At 40.9% G+C, this 22,317-nt stretch overlaps 1 protein-coding gene across 1 annotated transcript in view; it reads right to left on the minus strand.

Moving 5' to 3' along the window:
- The window catches only part of SLC1A7 (solute carrier family 1 member 7), a 47,671-nt gene that overhangs the window by 18,557 nt on the left and 6,797 nt on the right, over positions 1 to 22,317 (minus strand). The window contains exons 3-5 of the mRNA XM_027649277.1: positions 14,282 to 14,497; positions 3,192 to 3,234; positions 2,195 to 2,414 (exon numbers count right to left, since the gene is read on the minus strand). Of these exons, the coding sequence (XP_027505078.1) occupies positions 2,195 to 2,414; positions 3,192 to 3,234; positions 14,282 to 14,497 (479 nt within the window). The remainder of the gene's footprint in view (positions 1 to 2,194; positions 2,415 to 3,191; positions 3,235 to 14,281; positions 14,498 to 22,317) is intronic.

Here is a 22,317-nt window from a genome sequence, read left to right on the forward strand (position 1 = left end):
AAAAAAAAAAAAAAAAGAAATGTCTTCTTTGACAGGAATGACTGTGATTTGCTCTTTAAAACACTATCCTACCTAGGCATGTGGGGGACAGAGAAGTGGGAAGGACTGAGGCCTCCTGTCTGCATCACTGATGTCCCAGGGTACTTTTCAGTGCAAACATTTTCCTTGTCACGAATCAATAATATGTGCTCCACCAAGAAAAAAAAGATCAGATGTCTCAGTGCTTAGCTACTGTCATCATCTCTGACAGCAATCCCTGCACACTGTGTGAGGAGAGGTAGTGTAGCTAATCACAGCTGAGTCAGCAGCAGGGCTTTACACTCTGCCTGTCCAAGATTTCCCATTTTAATGCATGCCCAACAAAGAAGTCCAGTCATTCACACACAAGATTTACTCCTGGACTGAGATTACTAAGCAATTCACCTCCTGCTTCAGGAAAAGATAGTTAGCTCAAGTCTAAATTCTTGTCTCTTTATGCTGTTCAAGGACCTTAAGGAAGCTGTAATAAGAACTCAGACCCAGCTTAGTGCTGTTTTTCTCTGGTATAAAAAAACCTTTGTGCAAATAAGACTCAGCCAAAATGGGCAAAACTTCTGCAAAGCACCAAGGCCTGTATAATTTTTTTGCAATAAATAAAAGCTTTGGAAGGATGCTCTTCTTTCATAGAGATTGAAGCCACATGTCCTCTGTCTTATTGCTTCCATTTTGGGGAGGGGTCCAGAAAGCTGAGGACAGTGATAAATGCTTGGCTGCATCCTTTGTTCAAGATGACAGACTGGAAGAGTCCCAGGGTTTGAGGGTTTGGTGTCTCAGGTTTGTTGGTGGCTGTCACTGTCCCAGGTGACCCAGCAGGACCATGATGTAGGTGACAGAAGTGGTACTATAGTTTTTGTACATCAACCAGGAAGAAACCAGATCTCAGCTTCCATTTCTGGTGCCCCAGGCCAGCAAGACTGGGGGACATGGTAAAAGTCACACATTCAGTTCTGGGAAGACAATGAATGATCTTCTGTGCTCAGAAGTATAAAATTGCCCTTGATCCTAATAAGTACATGTAATTAATTCATTCATATCCAACACATTTGGACTGGAATAGTGTTTGTGGTGCCATTGCACTAAAAAATACTACAAACTGGGAGACAGCCAGTTTCCAGCAGGGTTGTGTATGGAATACCACCCACTGGAGAAACTATAAAACCAGAGACAAATCTGCTAATTCAAGGCTTGAATCTTGACCCCTTGTGCTGCTCTGAACCATAATATAATAAATCCAGGCAAAGATGTTTTATGGAACTACCTCTGCTGACCAGAGATTAAATTCCAAGAATAAATTTATGTAAGGAAAATCTGATCAGCATTTTCTTATAAAAATCATCAGAACTTTATGATTAACTAGGACATGTTTGTTTAAATTTCTTCTTCCAAATCCACAAACATAATATAACACATATGGCACCAATGAGTTCCTCCAGAAAGTTGAACTGAATAAATAAGCCACACAGAAGCTCTTACAGTCCACTGTGACAAACTACTAGATGGTATATAACCCTCAGCATTGCAGGAGAGCAAAAATAAAATGAAGTTTTAATCAAAAAAAAAAAAAAAAGAAGATCCACAGATTTAAAACTCATAAAATATCCAGCCAGGAGAGGGGAGCCAGGGGTGTCTCAGCCTGATGCCCTCCTAACCAAGAGCAGTGTGGGAAGTTCTTTATTCTTATAAAACAACACTCTGGGCATTAGAAGTGTATGAACTTCTCAGGCTTTGGAAAGAAAGTCTGCTGTGGAGTTGTTTAGTGCAGAATTTCTTGAAACTCTGGGATTTTTCTACTGTCCAGAGAGTGGACCAGAATGCTGGCAAAGGGGTCGTGGCTCTGACCTGGTGTAGTCCTGCCTCCTGTATTAGTGCTTCTTACAACCAGCAAAAAATGGTTCATAAATAAAAGCTCAAAATAATGGAGAAAAAAAAATAAACCAAAAAGAATGCAAGTGTATGCACAGAACTGCATGGATTTTGAAAATTTATCTTTGAAAGGTTGGGGAAACAGCTCTGTAGCAGTCTTGCCCTTCTCCCTCACAAAGTTTAGATAGAAACAGTTAAAAAGCTGAATCAATAAACCAAGCAACCCAACCCCACTGCTTTTCTCTTAAATGGATACTTGGATTCTTACAAACCAAACGTATCTGAAACCTACCCATGGTGGCAGAGAATATCACAATCCCCAGCACATTCATGCCATCACTCGTGCCTGGCTCTGATTTGTAAATCACTTCAGGAGGGGGAGTGATATCCAAGGCAAAGTTCTGGATGTTGGATCCATTCTCATCCTGGACTCCATATATTATAATGCGACGAGTGGTGCTTTCAGATGAGGCTTTGTTGGATTTAACGATGGGAATGCTCCTGGTGCGATACTGAAACAAAACAAAGGCGTTTTTATTCTAGTATCCCAGCAGGAATTAATAGTTTAGTGAGATCTCCTAAGTGCTCTGTTTCAACAAGGCTGCATGTTAAAGGGACAAGCATGAAAAGAATGACAGCTCCTGTCCCTGTGCTGCTAAAAATCTGTAAAAGTAGTTGAATTTTTTGGAAAAGCATAACAAAATCAGAGTTTCCTCTAATCAGACCCTTGTGCAGCAAACACATTGTCTCCTGACAGAGGTACATTCATAGAAGACAGAACTGGGAATGACTCCCTAGAGTGCCCTCCTCTCTGTCTCCCCAGAGGTAAGGTTCCCATGAAATATTCCCTCCAGTGAAATAACTACAGCCATGCCTCTTGCTCACTCAGAACGTTTAGATGAGGTTTTGTGGCCAAATTCCAATGAGTAATTAGATTATTCACAAACACATTATTTTGTTGCTTTAATTGAACATGGTATCCCGTTCTTCCTTTGTGTGGTGTTACTGGGAGCTCTTAAAGAGACTCCAGCTCTCCTCAGGTGGAGGTGGAGCTGACACAGATGTGCATGTCACCTCTCTGGTCACACTAGGGACAGTTTGATGCTTCTTTATTTTGCCTTGGGACACCATGGCTGCTGAGGCTGTGGAAAGGGACCCATTAACTGCTGAGAGTGCTCACAGTATCTGAAGCAATGTACCACGTCTGTATCTGGATCGTGTTCACAAAGATACATGTTCCATATGATGATGGCTCATCTTTCATCAGGAAAAGGAATATAACTACTTACCTGCTTGAATGTGGCCTCAACAAGATTGGCTGGAAACATGTTCCTAAAAATGAACAAATAGAAGAATAATTTCTATAGAACTGAAACCAGCTTCTGTTTCCTGTGTCTTGGGTGTCCCACAATAAATCAGTTCTTTACCCTCCCAGAGAGCCAGGGTGGAGAGCCCTGCCCCTCTCTTCCCCTCAGAGTGCCATCCAGCTGTGCCTGACTGAGCAAGGCTCAACAGAGGCAGTTCCTCAGAACTGAAGTTTTGGGACTTGCTTCTGAATACCTGCACAGAGACCCAGGAGCTCCAACTTCAGTTTCTGACTGCCATAATCTCCATTTTGTAACTGGGGCAACATAATCGCTGTCATTCCCTCCCCCATCTACTAACTGGAGCATGGAATATTTCTTTATTCCATAGTTTGTCTTCCCTAGTTAGATAATGAGCTGTTCAAGACACAGTCAGTGTTCAGGGATGTATTCCTGAGACCCCTGGGTGCTACAATCTACTTTAGGACTTCTGAGCACTCCTGTGAGTTAATGCATAAACTGTAGTACCCCTGATACATTTTCATCACTGGAATTGTAAGTAGTGTAAACTTTGCAGTGGTTTGGTCAAGAACAGTTTGCTTTTCAAAAAGAGAATCTCATTGAAAGAGTTGAGATTAGAGCTGCACAGTCTCTCTCTCTCTGCTACATTTTACTTTAATGTGGTTCTGAGGCTTCAGAACAAGAGCCTGAATGAGGCCAACAGCTCATTTTTGCTGAGCTACAGATGAAGACAATGAGCAAATGCTGTGAGATGTGCAGTGAGACAGATGGACTTTTAATTCCAAAAGGGACTCTTTTTGTCACCTTTTCTGACTGTATCTTAGTTGGTAACATTTCAGCCAATAATATCTGGAGCTAGTTTATAACTTCAGTGTGATCCAGATTACTACTTTGCAGAAAGACATTTGATCCTAATTTGAAATGGAGAGCACACCCTCTACAGGCTTCAAAGGGGAATCAAAATATAATTGAGCAAAAAATGTAAAAAGTCATATATTTCCATACAGCATTTGGGAATCAAGATTTGTGTGATGATTCTAATAGGATCATTTTCAGGACTGATTTATATCCAGCTCTAAGCTTCTGAGCCTGAGGGCAGAAGACAGTGACAGCCTATGACCTAATTATCTGCTTTCATATATATATGACAGGAGAAACTCCTGAATTGTCCAACAAAATTACTTTTAATTCAAAGTCCTGCTTAAGCCTCAAAACAGGGTAATACTTAAATATATGTGAAAAGCCTATTCTTATTCCAAAGAGAGTTGCTATGTACATATCCAGCTAAATGCAGGCTGGATGGAGGCATTTCCCAGAGCTGCTTTCCTCTTTCCAGCAGCAGCACATACTTTGTGCTAATGGAGTCACTGTGCAACCCTGGCTTAGAAAAAACAATTTTTTTTTCTATTTTAAGTGATCATTATATGACATTATGGTCACACTTAAAAGTATGAGGTAGATGCTGCATCAGTAGCATCAGGCACTGAGAGCAATTGCTACAAAGAGATAATTAATTATCCTTTTTAGGTTAAATTAGAGGGAGAAGAATTTTAATTGAAGAGTAGTAGTACTGTCTAATGATTGAAACAGAAGACTGAGATGAGGTGGTTTTGTTGGCCTGCTGTGTGAGAGCAGATGAGCCACAAAAAGGCATCGTGTCATTTTGGTAAGGCCGGTGCTTTGGGTGAACTGGTGTTACACAGAGCAGTCACTGACAGGCAAGAGATGAGGTTGATGAGCAGCACTTTAGTAAATATTCTTTAACTGTCCTGACCTTTCCTCACCTGAGGCAGGTGAGGCAGGTCAGATTAGCAGCCCCTGGCAGGCAGACCTGGCATTCCTGGGGGATAATATTCACAGCTTCCACCCTGGAAACAACTGCACAAAGCGTGAGGTTGGCTCTGCAAACCCTCCACAAAGCTGGTGATTCTCTGGTTCAGATGTTGAATCTGCAGCCAAAGCAGGACACAGACAACAATCAGCTGTGCTTCACTTTCCTATCAGGGCAGAACTTCTGCCTGAGCCCTGGGGGCTTGGCTGACACAGGGGGCTGAGTGAAGAACAGCTGGATGGAGCTGGACCAGGGAGGATGGAGGGGATGTTTGTAGGCAGGGGAAGCACTGGAGAGAAAAGATGCTTACTGCTTTATTATGCTGCATAAGGGAATTCTGCTTCCAGACTGTTAAAGGCTTCATTAATACTAAATCATCTTTGTTTTGTGATTTGAGGTGATGGGCGGAAAGGTGCTACAGGAGTGCACAGTGTGGTGGTTGTGCCCTGAGCTGTTTGTGAATGTGAAATGTTCTGAAAGAACAGATCCACCCTGAGGAGTCCTGCACAACTCTGAACATGCACCTCACGTAGGAACCCTGGCTTTACACAGAAACATGAATTTAATTGCTGATGATTTCCACTTTATCCCTCACAGTCCTAATTAGTAGAATTATAAACAATTAAGACTGCTCGAGAAAGGAAATATCATATGGTTAGTAGCTAGATTAAATGTTAGACAAATTTGTAGAGGATTAAAGCATTTTGTTTCTTTATCATTCTTTATCCTGCAGGAATTACAACTACCCACTTAATACTAGATACTGGAATTCTCCCAATATTTTTTAATATATTATGCACTGTGATCCAGTCTTTGATTCCAGCCTTACCAAAATTACACAATTTATCCAGTGAAAGGCTGACCTGAATGTTTTTGCCAGGGCCTCGGCTTATTTTTTATTTTAAGCTGGTTTACTTGGATTGAGAAAATCTAGTATTAGCCAAAATTAAGTTTTGTTAATTAAAAAAATTTAAGAGAGCAATTGGTAGATGAGAACTTTAATGAACTACGATAATGAGAAGAAAGTATCAAACTGTCACCTAGAGCTGGGGGATGATTTGGCCCATTTGGGCCAAGATTGGCAGTTTTGCTGCTACTCTGGATAAGGTAAAAATCTACCCACATGGATCTGGTACCAGGATCATGAAGTGAGGCCACGTCTCTCCTCAGAACAGGCCCCGTGTTTATCACTGACCTGTGCTGAATTAAAGACATTGCCAGCACTTATAAAGCAATAATTCAAGCTGAGCTAATCACTGCTGTCACCACCTATAAATGCTGTTGTGTTTATTCAATTAGGAAAGCCAAGCAGACAAAACACTTCTAAAGTTCCAGCATTACTTTCAGATTGCTTACACTGAACACAGAATAATAGTGCAGGATACTTAGAGTGATCTGGGATTCATTTCTCTAGTACAGGCAACATTGTCTCTAACCTCAGTGGCACAGTTCAGCATTCCTAGCAGAAGTAATTTCACATAATAGTAGGGAATTAAATCTAGTGCATAACAGTGAGTGAGGATGATTTAAAACATAGATAAATTTAGGTCTGAGACAAGGATATGGTTGTAAAACAGAAATTGAGACATAAGCTTTCTGGTTATATAAAAAATTAACAGCTAAATAGTGCCTGCCCTGAGGAATAACATTTCCCAGAGCATCTTCTGCTTCAGGAGCTCTGCCAGACAGAGCAGAAGTGTTCAACACAGGCTGAAGGGTGAATGTGCATGAAACTTCAGTATCAGGTCACTGAACCTTCTCCAGACCTGAGCTGCTGAGCCCCAGCTGGCACGGGGTGGGTGCCTGCCCTGCATCTGCTGTGGCAGCAGCACACGAGCTCAGTGACCTACTAATCACTGTCTTTGAGCACAGCCTGCCAGCGTGCACAGCCTCGTCCTTCCACCAGCAAATCTTGGAGGCCTTCCCTAGTTCTCTATGGGATAAGAGGATTCAGATGGAGATGTGTCCAGTCAGAAATGTGTATGTGTATGGAATATGGAACCGCTATGGCAATGTGCGTTCTGCAATTTGGAGCCATGGATTTTGAGAAAATCCTAAAGACTTGTATCAAGTACAGACAGCACCTGGTCTGAGCAGCAGGTCTGAGGGTGCAGCTTCCCATTAGAGACAGGACTACCTAGTACCTTACACTGCCAAAAACAGGAGGTCCTCTTTCCTTTCCCATTGTCTGCCACAACTAACCTATGAATTAACACAGTCGACCATTTCTACTCCTCTAAATTTCAGCTGCTTTAGGAAGCTGAATGGTGCTAGGAAGTCACTTCTCAGCTCAGGCCATGCCTTTGCACTGCCCCCAGGACCTGGGAGCCCTCTTGTTCTCTTCACAAGGTGGCTGGCTCTGAGAACTACAGTAGAGACAGAAACACCAGCACTGTTACCTGTGTTCCTGGGACACTGTTGGCTGAATTGTCCACAGAACATTAGCCTGCAGCTACTGGTACTACAGTGGTGTCTGTTTGACATCTCCTGGATAACTTCTATTAGAAATAACAGACCGAATTCTGGTTGCAGTAATACTACTGAGTATCTGAAACATTCATTGAGTCCTGACTACAACATCTGTTAACTCAGAGCATTCAGCTTTAGCAGATCTTTTCAGTGAGAAATTAGGCCAGTGGCTCTAAGAGCAGCCCCAGGTATGGCAGATGTTGTTTCCTTGCCTCAGAACACCCCTTCCCTCTGGCATACTCTGTGCTCTGCAGAGCAATCTGGTTTTGCTCTCAGACTCTGATGTTATCAGCACCTAATCCCTGGCACACCAGACAGTCTGGCTGCAGTCTCTCACGCTGTGGAATTAAAGCCACCAGACTGGGTCTTTGCTACATACGTGTCCTCATAATATTTATTGGCCTATATTTGCACTGGGCATAAAGCAGCTTTGGACACTGCTCTCAAGTTTGAACAAGCGTAGCTGAGCTTGCAGGAACATTGTTTTAAGGTTGAGAATTTGACAGTATCCTAATATCTAAGCTTTTGAGACCTTACCCCATCACTCTGTACAGCAAGGGTACAGAGAGAGTAAAAATGGAGTCTGAAGAGCTTCACATGACAACTGTAAAGTTTCGAGGTTTTTCCACGAATGAACAGCACTGTGGTTCCTATTTACTATAGTCTGAGGTCCTCCGCAGTGGCATTATCCTAATCTCAAAAATTCATTTACTTTTGATGTCCTCTACATGATTTCATGATCAGCTGTGTAGAACCCTGACTAGTGTTACACAGGAGCCCCAAATCCTGTCCTTAGTCATACAGAAACACCTTCCTGCTGCTGTCAGGGGGCTCTAGCAGGGTTTGCACTCCTGAAAGAGAGGGCAACATTTAATCCAGCAGGACTGAACAAATGACCTGTCACAGGGCCATGGGAGAAAGCATCATGCACATCAGAAGTCACCTCTAGTGCCTCATCTCATTTCACAGTATCAATCACGCTACCTCCTGCTAAAAGAACCAAAGAAGGCTTTTGCAGAATCAATGAGGCATTTAAATCCTCATTATGGTGATAATCATAAAAAAAATCACTAATCAGGTCTAAGCCATTTTGTCTTGCTCGTCTTTTTTGAAGATCAGAGCAGAACTCAAATTGTGGAATAATTTGCCAAACACATGAAATTTTTATCTGTCCTGAGGGCTGCATGGCATTTTAGTACAGTAAGAGAGGGTGAACTTCCTTACCCTGCTTCTTCTAAAAGAAAAGGTCCTGACACAGCCCCAGCAGGGCTATGGCTTTCTAAGAAAATCATTCTTTGGACTGGAAGCACAAATACCTCACATCTTCAGGAATGTTGAAAAGGCTGAATCACATCAAAGGTAACATGACAGGCCCAAGCATTTCCACCATGGTTTCAGCAAGGCAAAGTTATCTCATAAAAAGTGTACGTTTACACTGGAAGATGTCCAGACCAATTGTCAGGAGGATGGATGATTTATTCCCCTTCAAGGCTGAAGCTTTCCTAATGCAGTTTTAACTCCTGGCCCTGTGCACTCTCCCTCTGGGACAAAGACCTCCTGACCAGAAAGCAAAATCTGCTTCGTAGTCCATCTCCCAGTATTGTTTTTATCATGGAATGATCTTTTTTCCATCTTGGTTTCCTTTTGTGCCAAATGGGAACCACACATTTAGAGGCTTCAGAGTCATTTTGTAACTACTTGAGGTTCAGGCTCTTGTGCAAATTGAAAAATTAACCAGAAGTGAACACCTGGTCACAGTGCAGAGCAGTGCTGGCACCAGCCTGGTTTGGGGAGACAAGAGAAAACTGGCAGTCTGAAATGAGTGAAAAATGGTAGTTTGCCATAAGGGACAGAGAAATATTTCTGTCATAGCACACAGTGACTTTTGGCAAAAGACACATTGATGTACAGCATAGTTATTTCAAAAAGTATAGGTTATTTAATGCACTTTTAAATATCTTATTGTGTGTACATACAATGCAGTCTTCAGTTGTAAACATTTTAAAATGTGATTTCTTGTACTGCACAGCCTGGACTTTTTCCAAACTACAGCAGATACTGGTTTTCTCCTGCCCCATTTTCAAGAAACACGTTTTCAATAAAATAGAATATAGCCCTTAGCTTGAGAAAAGGGAAAGGAAGTGATTTTAAAGAGTGCTCAGGATTCCCATGAAAGCATAAATCCTCTACAGTGTTTATATCCTCTTCTTACTCTTAATGGTATAAAAATAAAACCTCTCTTGGTTAAGCCAGATTGAGTTTCTGGGTACCTGCTATTAAATTGGATGCAATCCTGAATATTCAGTGATAAAAGGCTCTGACTTCTCCTTCCAATGAATTTCAGAAATGTACAAATGTATTTGCCTTGGGTTAAGGTGGGATTTGATCCTGACTGAATTCACTGAATTGTTCTATTTGGAGCTTTTGAACTGAATAAGCTTGTGAGGTCGTGCTGTTAGACTGGAGAAGAACTAAAGGTGTGTGTTAACCTTGCACCTGTTGGTGCCCAGATTTGCAGTCAGCAGGGCTGGGAACCCCAGTTTTCCTGGGATCTCTTTCCTCACGTGAGTGTTTATGGTGTTTGCTTGCTTGTTTTATCTCATAAGCCCAATTTTGTTTCCCTTGGTGACAAATGCAGGTGGCCTGATTTCAGTTGCAGCAGGACTTCCCCTTCTAAATCAAAGGTAGCAGATGTTATGGAAGTATTAACTGCTAATGTGAACAGTGTGGCCCTGACTCATAGATCTGGTTTTACAAATGTTTTTCCCCAAATGATAGGCATTTTCTATTCTCCTAGTCAGGTGAATATATGCTACAGAACTAGACAAACCTAATATTTTAAATTGAACGCTATTCCTGTAAGTATATCCCTTTTTGTCCTATTCAATAAAACACTCAAAGTTTGAATTACTTTAAAAAAAAAAAGGTATCTTGCCTTTCTTAATTTCTTAACTCACAAGAGGCTACTAACATTTCACTCTTCTGTTTTTGGGGGACATAGTACAAAGTTAATGTCAATAATTCACACATGAGAAAGAAGGTAAAGATGTGTGTTGATTCACTGCTATTGCTGTTGAGGTGCCCCAAAAGCCACAGTCCTAGAACAAGACCCCTACTAGGTCCTGAATGAGCTGGGAATATTTCCTCTGGCCCCACAAATTTCTCTGAACACTCCTCAGTGAGGTAATTTCTTTTCCATATGTTTTTTTTTTCTCTAGCTAGGAAAGGAAAATGGCCCTTGCCTACCTCACACAAAATATTGCACATCAGGAGAATAAATCCATAAAAATTCATAAAGCACCAGGTGCCTAAAGAGAACAAGATGATCCTTAGCCTGAGGATTTGTAGCTTTAAATATGAGTGAAAATATACTTTCATAGGCCTTGCAGTGCTCGCACCTGGAGCCTTGAATAAAATTAGGGAAGTTTTTGACATCTGGCTCAGCGTAGGAACAAAGTGGCAGCTAAAGAGAAGCATCCTCAGAGCAGCACCTCCTGCACAGGTACAAAGGTGAACCATCTTCCACAGCCAGCAGAACGTGTGTTTGGTTTAAAGGTGGATCGAATTAGAGCAAGAATTCAGACATTTAAGGCCAAAGCAATGGTAAAGATTTTAGGTATCAATACTAATTGAATGTTGAGAACACTTGTGCTGCAGTCAGTGGCCTCTATAGGGGCAGGGTCACATCCATAGGTCTTGTCCCCAGGCTCTGGGGGTTCCCTTTAGACAGGAAGTTTTTCAAGTGCTGCTGTTCAGAGTGGAAAAAGAAATGGTTGACCTGTGGATACAATTTTTGAGGCATGAAATTCAGAATGTTGATGAGATTCTGTATTTCCTGGTTGGTGTGAGGTTTAAAGCCATTTCAGAGTTATGCAGCACAGTGTCACTGTGATGTCCTCCTCAAGTCATATAGACTACAGGGTTTATTGATGGTTTGTGGTTTTTTAACATAATGGACAAATATACAGGGGAAGCACCATCTGCAAAATAATGCATAATAATAATAATGTGCTTCTTGATTAGTGTTGCAGGTGCTGAGGATAACCATGAGGGTCTGCACTAGTTTGTTGTTGTTGTTGTATTTATTGCTGAGTTAGTAGATTCTTTAATTTCTGATTAAAACCATGTCTAAAAGCAAAATCCTCGCTCAGAAATTCAAGAAATTCAATTTCTAGCAACATCATTCCTGCCAAAAGTTCCAGACCTGACAATGTCATATATAATATCACAGGAAATAATAATGTATTTCATCGTTTCAAAGTGCCTTAAAATCTGAAATCAGTGAGGGTGAATAAATATATCCCTGTGCCAAGATTCCTGCTTTTGAAGTAACCCTCACAATTCTGTCACATGTATCATCTCTCCACTTGTACACTTAGCGTTCTTCATTTGCAGAATAGCAGATGTGTCCTGTGTAAACTTCTGGGCACATGTGCAATTGATAAATCGAGAGGAAATTACTGAATTGAGAAGATAAGCCAATCTGGGCCTGTGAATGGAAGTGATTTACCATTGAGCTAAAGGATCAGCTTTTCCAGCTCAAACCAGCAGATACATCACTACATTTAATCCAGACTTCCACAGAGATATTTAAGAGTTTTGCAACTGACTTCAGCAGAGCCAGAATTTCACCCCTAGTGTTTGCCTAGGCTGAAAGCCCATTCCCCACATTTGTGTTGTTATTATTTTTTTATTTAGTAAATGTGGTTATTTCTGTCGTGGAGGAATAAAAACCATCCGTTTGTGCACTGGGGGTGGAAGGATTGCAGCTGTGACAGCTGCTGAGCACGGCAAAAGGACAGTGAGCTTTATTCTGTCTTTTTAACCTTTGCTGATGACAGTGGCTTGTTGACCTGTCACTGTTGACACCTGCCCAAACCAGGGAAGAATTTAAGGTTTTGCAGACTAAAAAGCACATGCCTGATTGGACACTTGAATACCTGAAATGTGTATGCAAGCTCATACACATTTGCTCAAGTAAATGTTGTAGGAAGTGAAATTACAGATGATGACTGGAAATGTTTAGATCAGGACATGGTGTGTTACCTGCAGTGAGGCTCAGTGGAACAAAGTGTTCTCAGATCTCACCACCACCCTTAATGTACAGGGATGAGCCAGACAGATGTGAGAGATGAGATTATAATATAGATCCTGGGTTCCAGTCACAGATTTGGTTTTACACAAATACAATACTATAGAATTTAATTTAGATTTTAAAAACCCAAATTACTTTCTTCCTGACTCATCTCTGACTCCCAAAAGGCAACTGGGCTGGTGTGAGAAAGGGAATGGGAACCTGTGGTGAGGGAGACCCTTCCCAAACAGAGCTGTAAGGTCAGTTTGGATGTGACATTGCAACATGTGTCCCACTGTGCCTTTACTTGTCCAGGACCAAGGACTTAGCTCAGCACACCAGAAATGGTCTCCAAACACTGCCACTATGAAGACAATCATTAAGGTTACATTTTTCTTAGATTCTCTTTTACTTATGCTACTCTGTCATACTAAGGGATTCAAAGCTCCAGTAACTTGCTCAGGGCCTTCCTCTTGGTGCAGGAATTACAGTCCTGTATGCAGAAGGAACAGAATAATGTGACTTAACATGATGTCACAGACAGACATGTGTGAATTCCACTGCACATTTCCATCATGGCAAAGTCACTGGGGAGATACAGATGCCATGAAGGGGCATCTTCCCATTGCAGATGAAAATGGTGGTTTTTTGGACAGCTACAAAAGAGGGTGCTCTCAGCTGCTGCTTCATGGTCAAAATCATTTGGCCCATTCACAGTTAGATATTGATAAAATACAGGTGGCCTGGCTAAATGCAACCTGGAGGAGAAAAAACTCTCATTGTTATAAGCATTTTCTCACAGTTCCTTCTAATTTGAGGTCCTTGTAAATCTAATTAAAGTATTTGTGTGCTGACATGCTGTCAGGGTCAGGAATTTGGGCTTTTGAAAGACAAACTGTGCAATATTTTTAATTTCAGTAAGTTGAGCTCCCAAGAGAATTCTTTGTGGTTCAGACACACCCTTGGCCTAGAAGCCCTTGCCCACTGTAGTACGAGATCACTGACTTGAGGAACTACCAAACAAAGGCAAACTTGGTCTTTCTGCACGAGCAAAATAAATCTGAGGCACAGACTGTGTTCAGTCAGGAAATTAATCCCACTGGCACCTGGAATGTTGGGACAAAGAGGGATATTCTGCCAAAATCCAGCAGTGCCCTCACGCTGCTCTAAAAGAACAACCATCCCTTTTGCCAAAGTAAAATAAGAAAAAGCCACAAAGCAAAACAAGTAATACACAACAGGGTCTTTCTAATCACGTCCTTTATCTGGGAGTTGCTACGAGCAGTTGTAAAAGCACTTTTAAGAATTATTTTCTGAAAAATGTGGATTTCAGCCTTTATATTTAAGGTTTTGTCTGTTATAACCTTCTGGCCTTATTTAAATTAACCACTCTTCTGATGTTAATAATAGATTTGATGGGGAGGTCCACAGGCTACATGGAATTCTGTGGAGTATAAAAAACCTGCTCCAGTGTTGTTAGTTGGTGGCCATTCATTTAAATTTTACTAGAAACAGCCAGTATAAACATCTGATAACCTGAAAATCATCTTCTGACATTTACTGTTTTCTAAATTTAAGCAAAATGTTCATCTTTAAATTCAGATCTTATTCTCAGGCCACCCTCATGCAGTTATGTACAAAATGTTCTGTTCAGAAAGCGGAAAGAATGAACGTCGTTACCGGATTAAGTCCAGCAGAGCATCTGCAGAGCTCATGATGGGCTTCCCGCCCTCCTCAGTGCTCTCCTTCTGTGCTGCTCCACCAGGATGGATAATGGACACCATAATTATTCCCACAATCACAGCCACAAACGTTGTCCACAGGTAGTAAGTGACGGTTATGATCCCTAATCGACTGGAAGTCTTGGCATCCAGGGCTGCCAGCCCAGACATCAAGCTGTGGAAAGGGAACACAACACAAATTGTATCTTGTGCATCACATTAATGCAGCTGAAAACCTAATTTCCTAATTATTCCAGTCTACCTGCTTCTCTTAGGATTGCCTACACATCAGTGCTTTTAGAAGCTTGCCAGGAACACTAAACTGTATCCTCTGCATCTAAAGGGGTGTTTCTCAGTTGCCATGTGAATTCCGGGTTACTTGAAGGAAGTTGCAAGCTCAGGCTGCACACGTGGGGATTAAATCCTGCTGGCTGTTCCCTGAAATTCGAGGGACAGTTTTATAGGAGCTACATATGTAATGGCTCAGTTCACAGGAACAGTGGCAACAGTCAGTCAGAAAAACCCAGGTATGAAACTCTACATATAATTTTATAGAATCATACAATAATTCAGGTTTGAAGGGACCTCTGAGGGAAATCTGATCAACCTCCTCACCCCTTTGTGTGTGAGTGAGGTAGGACCGCAACTTCAAAATTAAAAACACCAAGGAGCAGTTTTGTCACATAGTCCTTTCTTTACCTAAAAGAATACCTTTTTTGTCTTTCTAAATCAATTCAAAGCACAATTTATTTTTGCTTTACCAGGGGGCTTTAAATTGAGATTTAACTTAGAACAATACTCTATGAACTCTCCAAAGCATGCATCTCAGGTGAAGTAAAATGCTGCATTTACTATTTGGTGTGCCCCACTGTCCAGTTTTCTCATCAAAATAGACCCATTTATCAGGCCTTTTCTCATAAACATTTACTAAGCTGCACCTCCTTGAATGAGATCTCCTTGACCTCACTCTGCTGAGGGAGGTTGTCTGGAGCCAATGCTAAAGTGCAGCTTAACCTTTATAGTAGATTTAATGAAATCAAATGGGTGGATTTAGTGTTCAGGTTCCTGCTATCCACTAGATTAATTAAGAAAATGTATTGCTTTTCTGCACTGCCAATCTCTCATCCAGCATGGGTTTTGTTAACACTGTAGGAGCACGGCTGCACTGTAGTTTGGATCATTCAGAAAATGGATCATTCAGAAAGTAAGCATCTGAGTAACTCTCACTCTTGTAACCTTGTTGTTTTGCTCTCATTTATCATTGTATTTGAGAAAAATTGTGCATTTCTGTGTGTCTGTAAAGCACTGTGTACAAACACAGGACTACATATTAAAAATACAGTAGTAGGAATGCTACTCAGTTCCTTGGATCAGTCCATACAGAAGAGTAAATATTGTAAAACATTTTTTTGATAAAAAAGTTGAGTGAAATACATTTATCTCAAAATAATGTATCAGTTTCCTGTTAAAAAGCCTCTGTGTTATTGGATTTCTAGGACTGATCTGTTCTTGCAGGCTGAGGTTTCACAGGCCATTCAGCCAATTCGTTGCTGCCCAGACTAGATACCTATATTGTACTTGATTTTAGCACTGTTCCACCTCCACCCTAACCTTCCCAGGAACAAAAAAAAGAAATAAAGATTAAAATCAGGTCGATTTTCAACTAGCTGGCTGTTTTTCATGGTAATAATTTTCAGTGTTCTTTACAGATCCATTATTCAGGGCAGTGATGCTGGTGGTACAAAGGCCTGAGTGTTGACCAGCAGATCTGTGACTTGTAGACAGGACACCAAGCAGAGTGATCCCTTGGAGAGGGTACTGCTGAGGGGACAAACAGCTCACTTCCCTTTTTGGTACTGCCCTGAAGCCACTCCCAGTTTGGTGAAGCCACTCCCAGTTTGGTGAAGCCACACTGTTCCTGTTGCCACTGTATTGTGTTTGTTCTGTAGAACAACAGGGGGGTGAACCCTGTCTTGACTTCTCACCTGAGAAGTGTTTCCAGATGTACTTAGGGACAAAAATCTTAATTAAATATGCCCAGTGGTTCATGTGCCTTTAGGGTTGCTACCTCAGCCACAAGATTTGGGAAGATGCTGTTCAGCTAAAATTTAATCACACCTTGGCTCTTAGGTGACAAATCCTGAGGGAGCTAATAATGAGATTGCTCTGTCTTGGGGATATTCATTAACAAGATCATCATCTGTAATGAGATTATCCTGTCACCAGATAAAGTCATGCTCAGTCCATGCTGTGATGAGAAAGTTCTCAAAAGTAATTAACTATGGAGGTGCAGTGGGGTAACTGGTGTGACAGAAGTGTGAACAAAGGGCTGGGGTCAGACAAAGGCCTGGGTTTTCCATGGCCTGCAATGCTCAGTTTTAGGAAGGGACCACTGGAACCAGTTCTCCAAAGGCTGGACAGTAACACTGGTCATGTCATTTCAGGCAACTGCTCAGAATCATTTCAGAAAGAAATGCCTGTAACCAGAATGAGACAATAATCACTCATTAACTCTTTTTCATTTGGCTTCACGTGTTTGATGTTTGAAGGAACAGGGCAACAGACATAAAGATTAGGAAGCATATTGATTATCACAGTTATTGTATGAGGCAAGTGATACACAACTACATCACAGGAATTTCTCACTGTTGATCCTGAGCTCTAACATTCACACAATGGAGCCAAAGAATGACAAGAAAAATTACTTTTCTTTTTTCCTAGGGAATAGGGAAGTCAGGAGGAATAAGCTTCCAGATGGTTTAAATCAAGACCACTGTATCCTGTTCAGGTTTTCCCTTTAAGTCTAATTTTCATCAGACACTGTTTGCTACATAAAAGCTTCCCAAAAATTTTCCAAGCTTTTTCTAAGACAGAAAAAATATATTCCTATGGATTCCACTACCAGACTCTTGTGAAACACACTGGAATGAAAACAATCTGCAGCTTTTCTGAATAATTACAGTATATCTCACTCATTTAATTAGTCTAGCAAAAAAAAAAGTCCCCAAAATTGGAATTTCATGTTCAGAGATCATTTCTTATCGTATATTTAGAAAGAAACTGTCAAGTCTAAAGGAAAGGGGAAGACCTGATCAATTCCAGGACTAATTAAAACTGTAATTTAGTTACTACATTATTTAAAACATCGGTAATTTTTGACGTAAAGAGGAATGGAATTCTTTCCAATATCTTGGAAATCTAATTAGTCCCAGGCAAACAAGTAGCTAAACCCTGTTGAGCACCTCTAGACTTGTTCTGGCTGTCACAGTTAAACATAAGAGTACCAAAGAGGTATTTTATTTACAAATAAAATTAGAACTGTGTATCTTCTCTGCAATTCTCTAGCTTTTTCTCTTGCTCTCTGCTAAAAGCACATTTTTTGGCCTGTCTCAAGATCAAAACCTATATCCCCAGAAAGGGAAAATACAAGAAGCTGCTGTTAAGACCCCATTCTGCATGTTTATTTTGTCTTCCTCTCCACCAGAAGCCATCTGGATGTTGCTTTGAAATAGATGGATTATGGATAAAGTTATCAGAAGGGATTAGTGTGATTAGAAAGACATTAATCCTGTCAAGAAGTAATGGTCAAGTATTAACCACCAACAGTTGTTCCTAGAATGATGTTTGTTTTCATTCATCCCGTCCCCTCCCTCCCATTCTCATTTTGTAATTGCATCCGTGGAAAAGACCTTCCTAAGCAAGTTCTCCCAGTGAGGCTGGGAAGTGCCTCCAACAGCCACATTAGAGATGATTATATGACAGTTGAGCATCATGAAAGTGAAGTGCTGCTTCCCTAATGCTGTTGATCATGCAGGCAGGCTGGTGCTCACCTTTCTGTCAAGGTCAGTGCCTGCAAGTCTCAACATGATAATAATGTGCATTTCCACAGCACAAGCCATTTAATCATCATAAAATGCTTGACTAATGCAACCTCCTCTCACGCAGGAAGGCAGTATCTCCATTTTACAGATAAGGAAGCAGAGAAATTAAGGCATTTGATTTAAGGACAAACCATTTACAGTGAAGAAAAATATGCCTGAGGTGATCTCTGTATTGCAGTGGACTATCTCACTTTTCCTTATCTGAGCTATCTGTGCTTTCAAAATGGGCTGCTTCACTTCCATGGAGCCACCATTTATGGAGTTACAGTTTACAACAGGGAAAATAAGACTCTCTACAGTAATAAAGAAATAAGAAACTTTCTCTGGCTCTTTCTGCAGCTTCATGCTTGGTTTTGCCCTTAGTCTCTAGTGTGACTAAAATTATTTCATCAGTGAGAAAGAGGGATCTGAATGACTTTTTCTTTCCAGAATATCCTTTTGCTTTCTTCTGTCCTGAAAAACACCTGCAGAGCAAGATCTCCTGCCGTGGCTGCAATAGAGAAGTGATGGTGGTGGTGGCAAGACCAGACCCATCCCTGTCTCTGCTTCACCCTATGACATGGTGTGCCCTGACTTACAGGGATATGTTACAGCTCTGGTTTTCATGCTCACACCCTGAACTAAGCTGGATTGGGTGTGTGAGATACACATGAGGCATCCCGTTTATAGAGATGAACCCCCTTCCCAAGTATATTTGTGTGCAGTCCAGACAGGCAATAAAATGACACCTGGGCTCTTTATGGATTTTACTCAGACTCCAATAATTTAGCAGACTCCTGGTGCATTGACAGGCTGCTGCTGATCTGAACACAGCTAAGGAACTGTCATGGGCCCTTGTGGTCAGTGGAGTGATCACCAATGTCATGTATTATTAAAAGCTTCATAGTATTACAGCATGATTTTCAAAGGAGTTGAGAGGTCTAGAATCCTCCTGAAGATCCAAGGGGCTACTAAGGCTCATCTCCTTTGCAAATCAAATAATAGCAAACAGCTTTTTTTAGTTTAGTTATCTTGATATGAATGAAATGGTGTCTAAGCTCAAAAAATCCCCAAATACAAAATCAAACAGGACTGTTGCAGCTGTTTCTGTGTGCTTAGATTATCAGTCATAAACAGCACTGGAAATGTGAATTAACTTTTAAGGCCTCACTATAAAGCTATTTTACTGAGCACAGTGGAAGCTCAAAGGTGTCAGGTGTGGTGGAAAATCCGGCTCTTGATCTTCAAGCAACAAAAATATGTTAAGATCTCACTGTCTGCAATACACTTCTTGCAGTGACTGTGTTTAATTTTACAGCTGGATGCAAGGAAAGAAACCAAACTACATTTCTAATACGTCATAAAATGCAACATTTTGAGATATTGTTTTTTAAATTGCTGTATAAAATAACAAGAGTTTTATTTTTCACCCACAACGTTGAGATCTTTTCCTTCTCATCTAACACTTGTAACTATTAATGACAAACTGACATGTATAGGAAAAATCCTGCCAGGATTTTTCATGTGCAATAGGAAATCTGTTTTTATGGACTAATGTAAACAAGGCAGGACTTTGTACAGCACACAGTGAGAGCTGATGTCCAATGGCTGTTCTGTCACCTGCATGTGAGGATGCTGTGATATATCTCTGAGTGCTGGAAGGGATGAACAGTGACCTTTGATCACTGTCTGATAAAGGAGATTGTGGTATAGTTCATGCAGAACCCAGGCTGGCTTGTTGACTTTGGCTGTTCTGATAAAAAAAAGAAGGCATTTCCTAAATTGAAAGGTCAGGATGCAAACAAAACTAGATTATCTATTAAATATGCATGTGCAGCTTCACATGGTGGAAAGAGCCAAGAATCTTAATAATACTTGATTTTCTCTTTTGTCAGTTCTTTGAAGTGTTTCTAGATTAAGAAAGGAGCAAAAGGATTTGAAGCACAAATTTGGATTATAAAAAATGTCAGAGTTATTCAACTGGTTTTCTCCTAAGGAAACAGAGGGAATCCAGCCAGCCCCTCAAGCTCCACATGTCATTCCCATTCCTTTGTGAGACACTAAGTATTTTAGAGCTCTCAGAGGACTACAGAAAAATTCTGTCAAGTCACAAACAGTTCATACCCATTATGAAATCACTTCAGTGCTTTCCACACCCATTCACTCTGTGACCATAGATTTCTGTTGCATGTCACTACATCCCTACTGACACTCCCTAAATAATTTGTGCTGAGCTGGCCCAGTTTTGTCATTACAACGTGCACAACTGCAACCTGTCATTTTTCACTGGAGCGGTTTGGACCTCTGGGTTGCTCAAGGAAAAGAAAACACCAGAAAACAGTGTCTGACCTGACCATTAGACTCAATATTCCTAAACACAGCTAAGAACATTGATAATGTTCCAGATGATAATGGGGAGAAACTTCTGAAGATGTCTGAGGCATGGAGGAGGAATTCTTAATAAGGTTTAAATAAGAAGCTGAAGCAATCTGAAAGGAGGACTTTTGGGGTAATCTGACTTCACTTCTGCAATACAATAGCAATATGGAGAATTTAAAGTAGTATAATGGTGTCAAGTGAGATTGTTTTCTGACCAGTTCCTCTTCCCTTTCACTAATCCTTCTCTTCCAGTTTCATCCAAGTACAGTTTTGCTTTTCACTCTGAAAGTAAATATATTTATCTATATTTATCCCCTCTCACATCTCTAGAATGACTTTCTCCACAATAAAGACTGCAGATTATATATCCTAGGAAAGGGCTTAACAGCTTGTTCTCACTGAGGTGAAATGTATTTTTATTATTGTCTGTATTACAGAGATAGACATTGCAGGTAGTTTGGAAATGGGATACTAAACACACTTAATGTTATCATTCAGGTATTCCACAGGTTTTCCATATTTTCCTGTACTAACCCAGCATATTTCCTCTGCTGGGAGAAAGGCCTGTTTCCAGCTTCCAATATTTTTCTATCACAGGTGAAATAGAGGGAAAGGTCCAGAGTCCAGTAATGTGAAGAAAAAAGCCCTGTGTTCCCAAAGCAATTTAATCCTATGAGAAATGCATCTGCTGTGGTACATTATAAATCATTGTTCTGAGCAGGCCCTTCAGAGACCCAGAGGCAGCATTTTGCAGCTGCTCCTCAACACCTCACTAGATAATACAGTGCATAAATTTGGTTGCCCTTGATTATAGAATCTTAGAAGTGTTTAGATTTAAAAAGACCTCTAAGATCATCAAGCCCAACTGTTCCGCCAGCACTGCCAAGTCTCACTAAACCATGTCCCCAAGTGCCACATCTACTTGTCTTTTAAATAGGCCCCAGTTTGGCAGCTGCACAAGGATAAGAACAGAGTGACTGGTATTTAGGAAATAATGACCAGAGGGAATAGTTTAACTTACACATAGCAGAAAAAAACCAAGCCAAACCTAACCAGAAGCTTATATCATCTATCCTTTCCCATTCAGCCTCCAGGTAAATTATGTGAATTTGTCAAGACAACACAGATAGTACCTTTTAGTACCAAGGACATATAAGAAGAAATAGTACTGCACATATTGTCATTCATGTAAACCCAGTATTATTGAATGAATTAACTTTGGATGTCATCTTCATTTAAATGTCATGATAAATCAGGAAAAAAGAGAGATTTCATAGCCTTTTAGACATCTCTGTTTTCCTTCTAAATGGATATTATACTGACCATACCAGGCACTGTTTTATAATCATGACAGAAGTTTCAGATTGCAAATTTCAGTACTGGTCTCTGAGGTTTTGGGTCAAACTTTTCATCCCTAACAGACGGCAAGCTTAAGTAGTAAAACAGACAGACAATCTCCAGTCTGTGGTGTATTACCAGTTTCACCTACAGCTGACAACAAACAAAACAACACAAACAACAATCTAACCAAGTCTACCTCACAGTGTTGTTTTAACCCAACCCTGGACTCCCAAAGAATATACAGCTGCTGTGAAGTTATTTAGGGTATGTCTGCACAGACAGCTGCATGAACTCGCTGTGCTTTTGCTCTGAGCTCCAAGGCAGGTCTGGAAGCCGTGTGGCCACGTTAGTCCTTGGCAGGAGAGCCTGGACACAAAGCCCTGCTAATGTGGTGGCACTGATTCTGGCACGGATC

This window comes from Corapipo altera, unplaced genomic scaffold (genome assembly GCF_003945725.1).
Source record: "Corapipo altera isolate COAL_440 unplaced genomic scaffold, ASM394572v1 112, whole genome shotgun sequence".
Classification (NCBI taxonomy): domain Eukaryota; kingdom Metazoa; phylum Chordata; class Aves; order Passeriformes; family Pipridae; genus Corapipo; species Corapipo altera.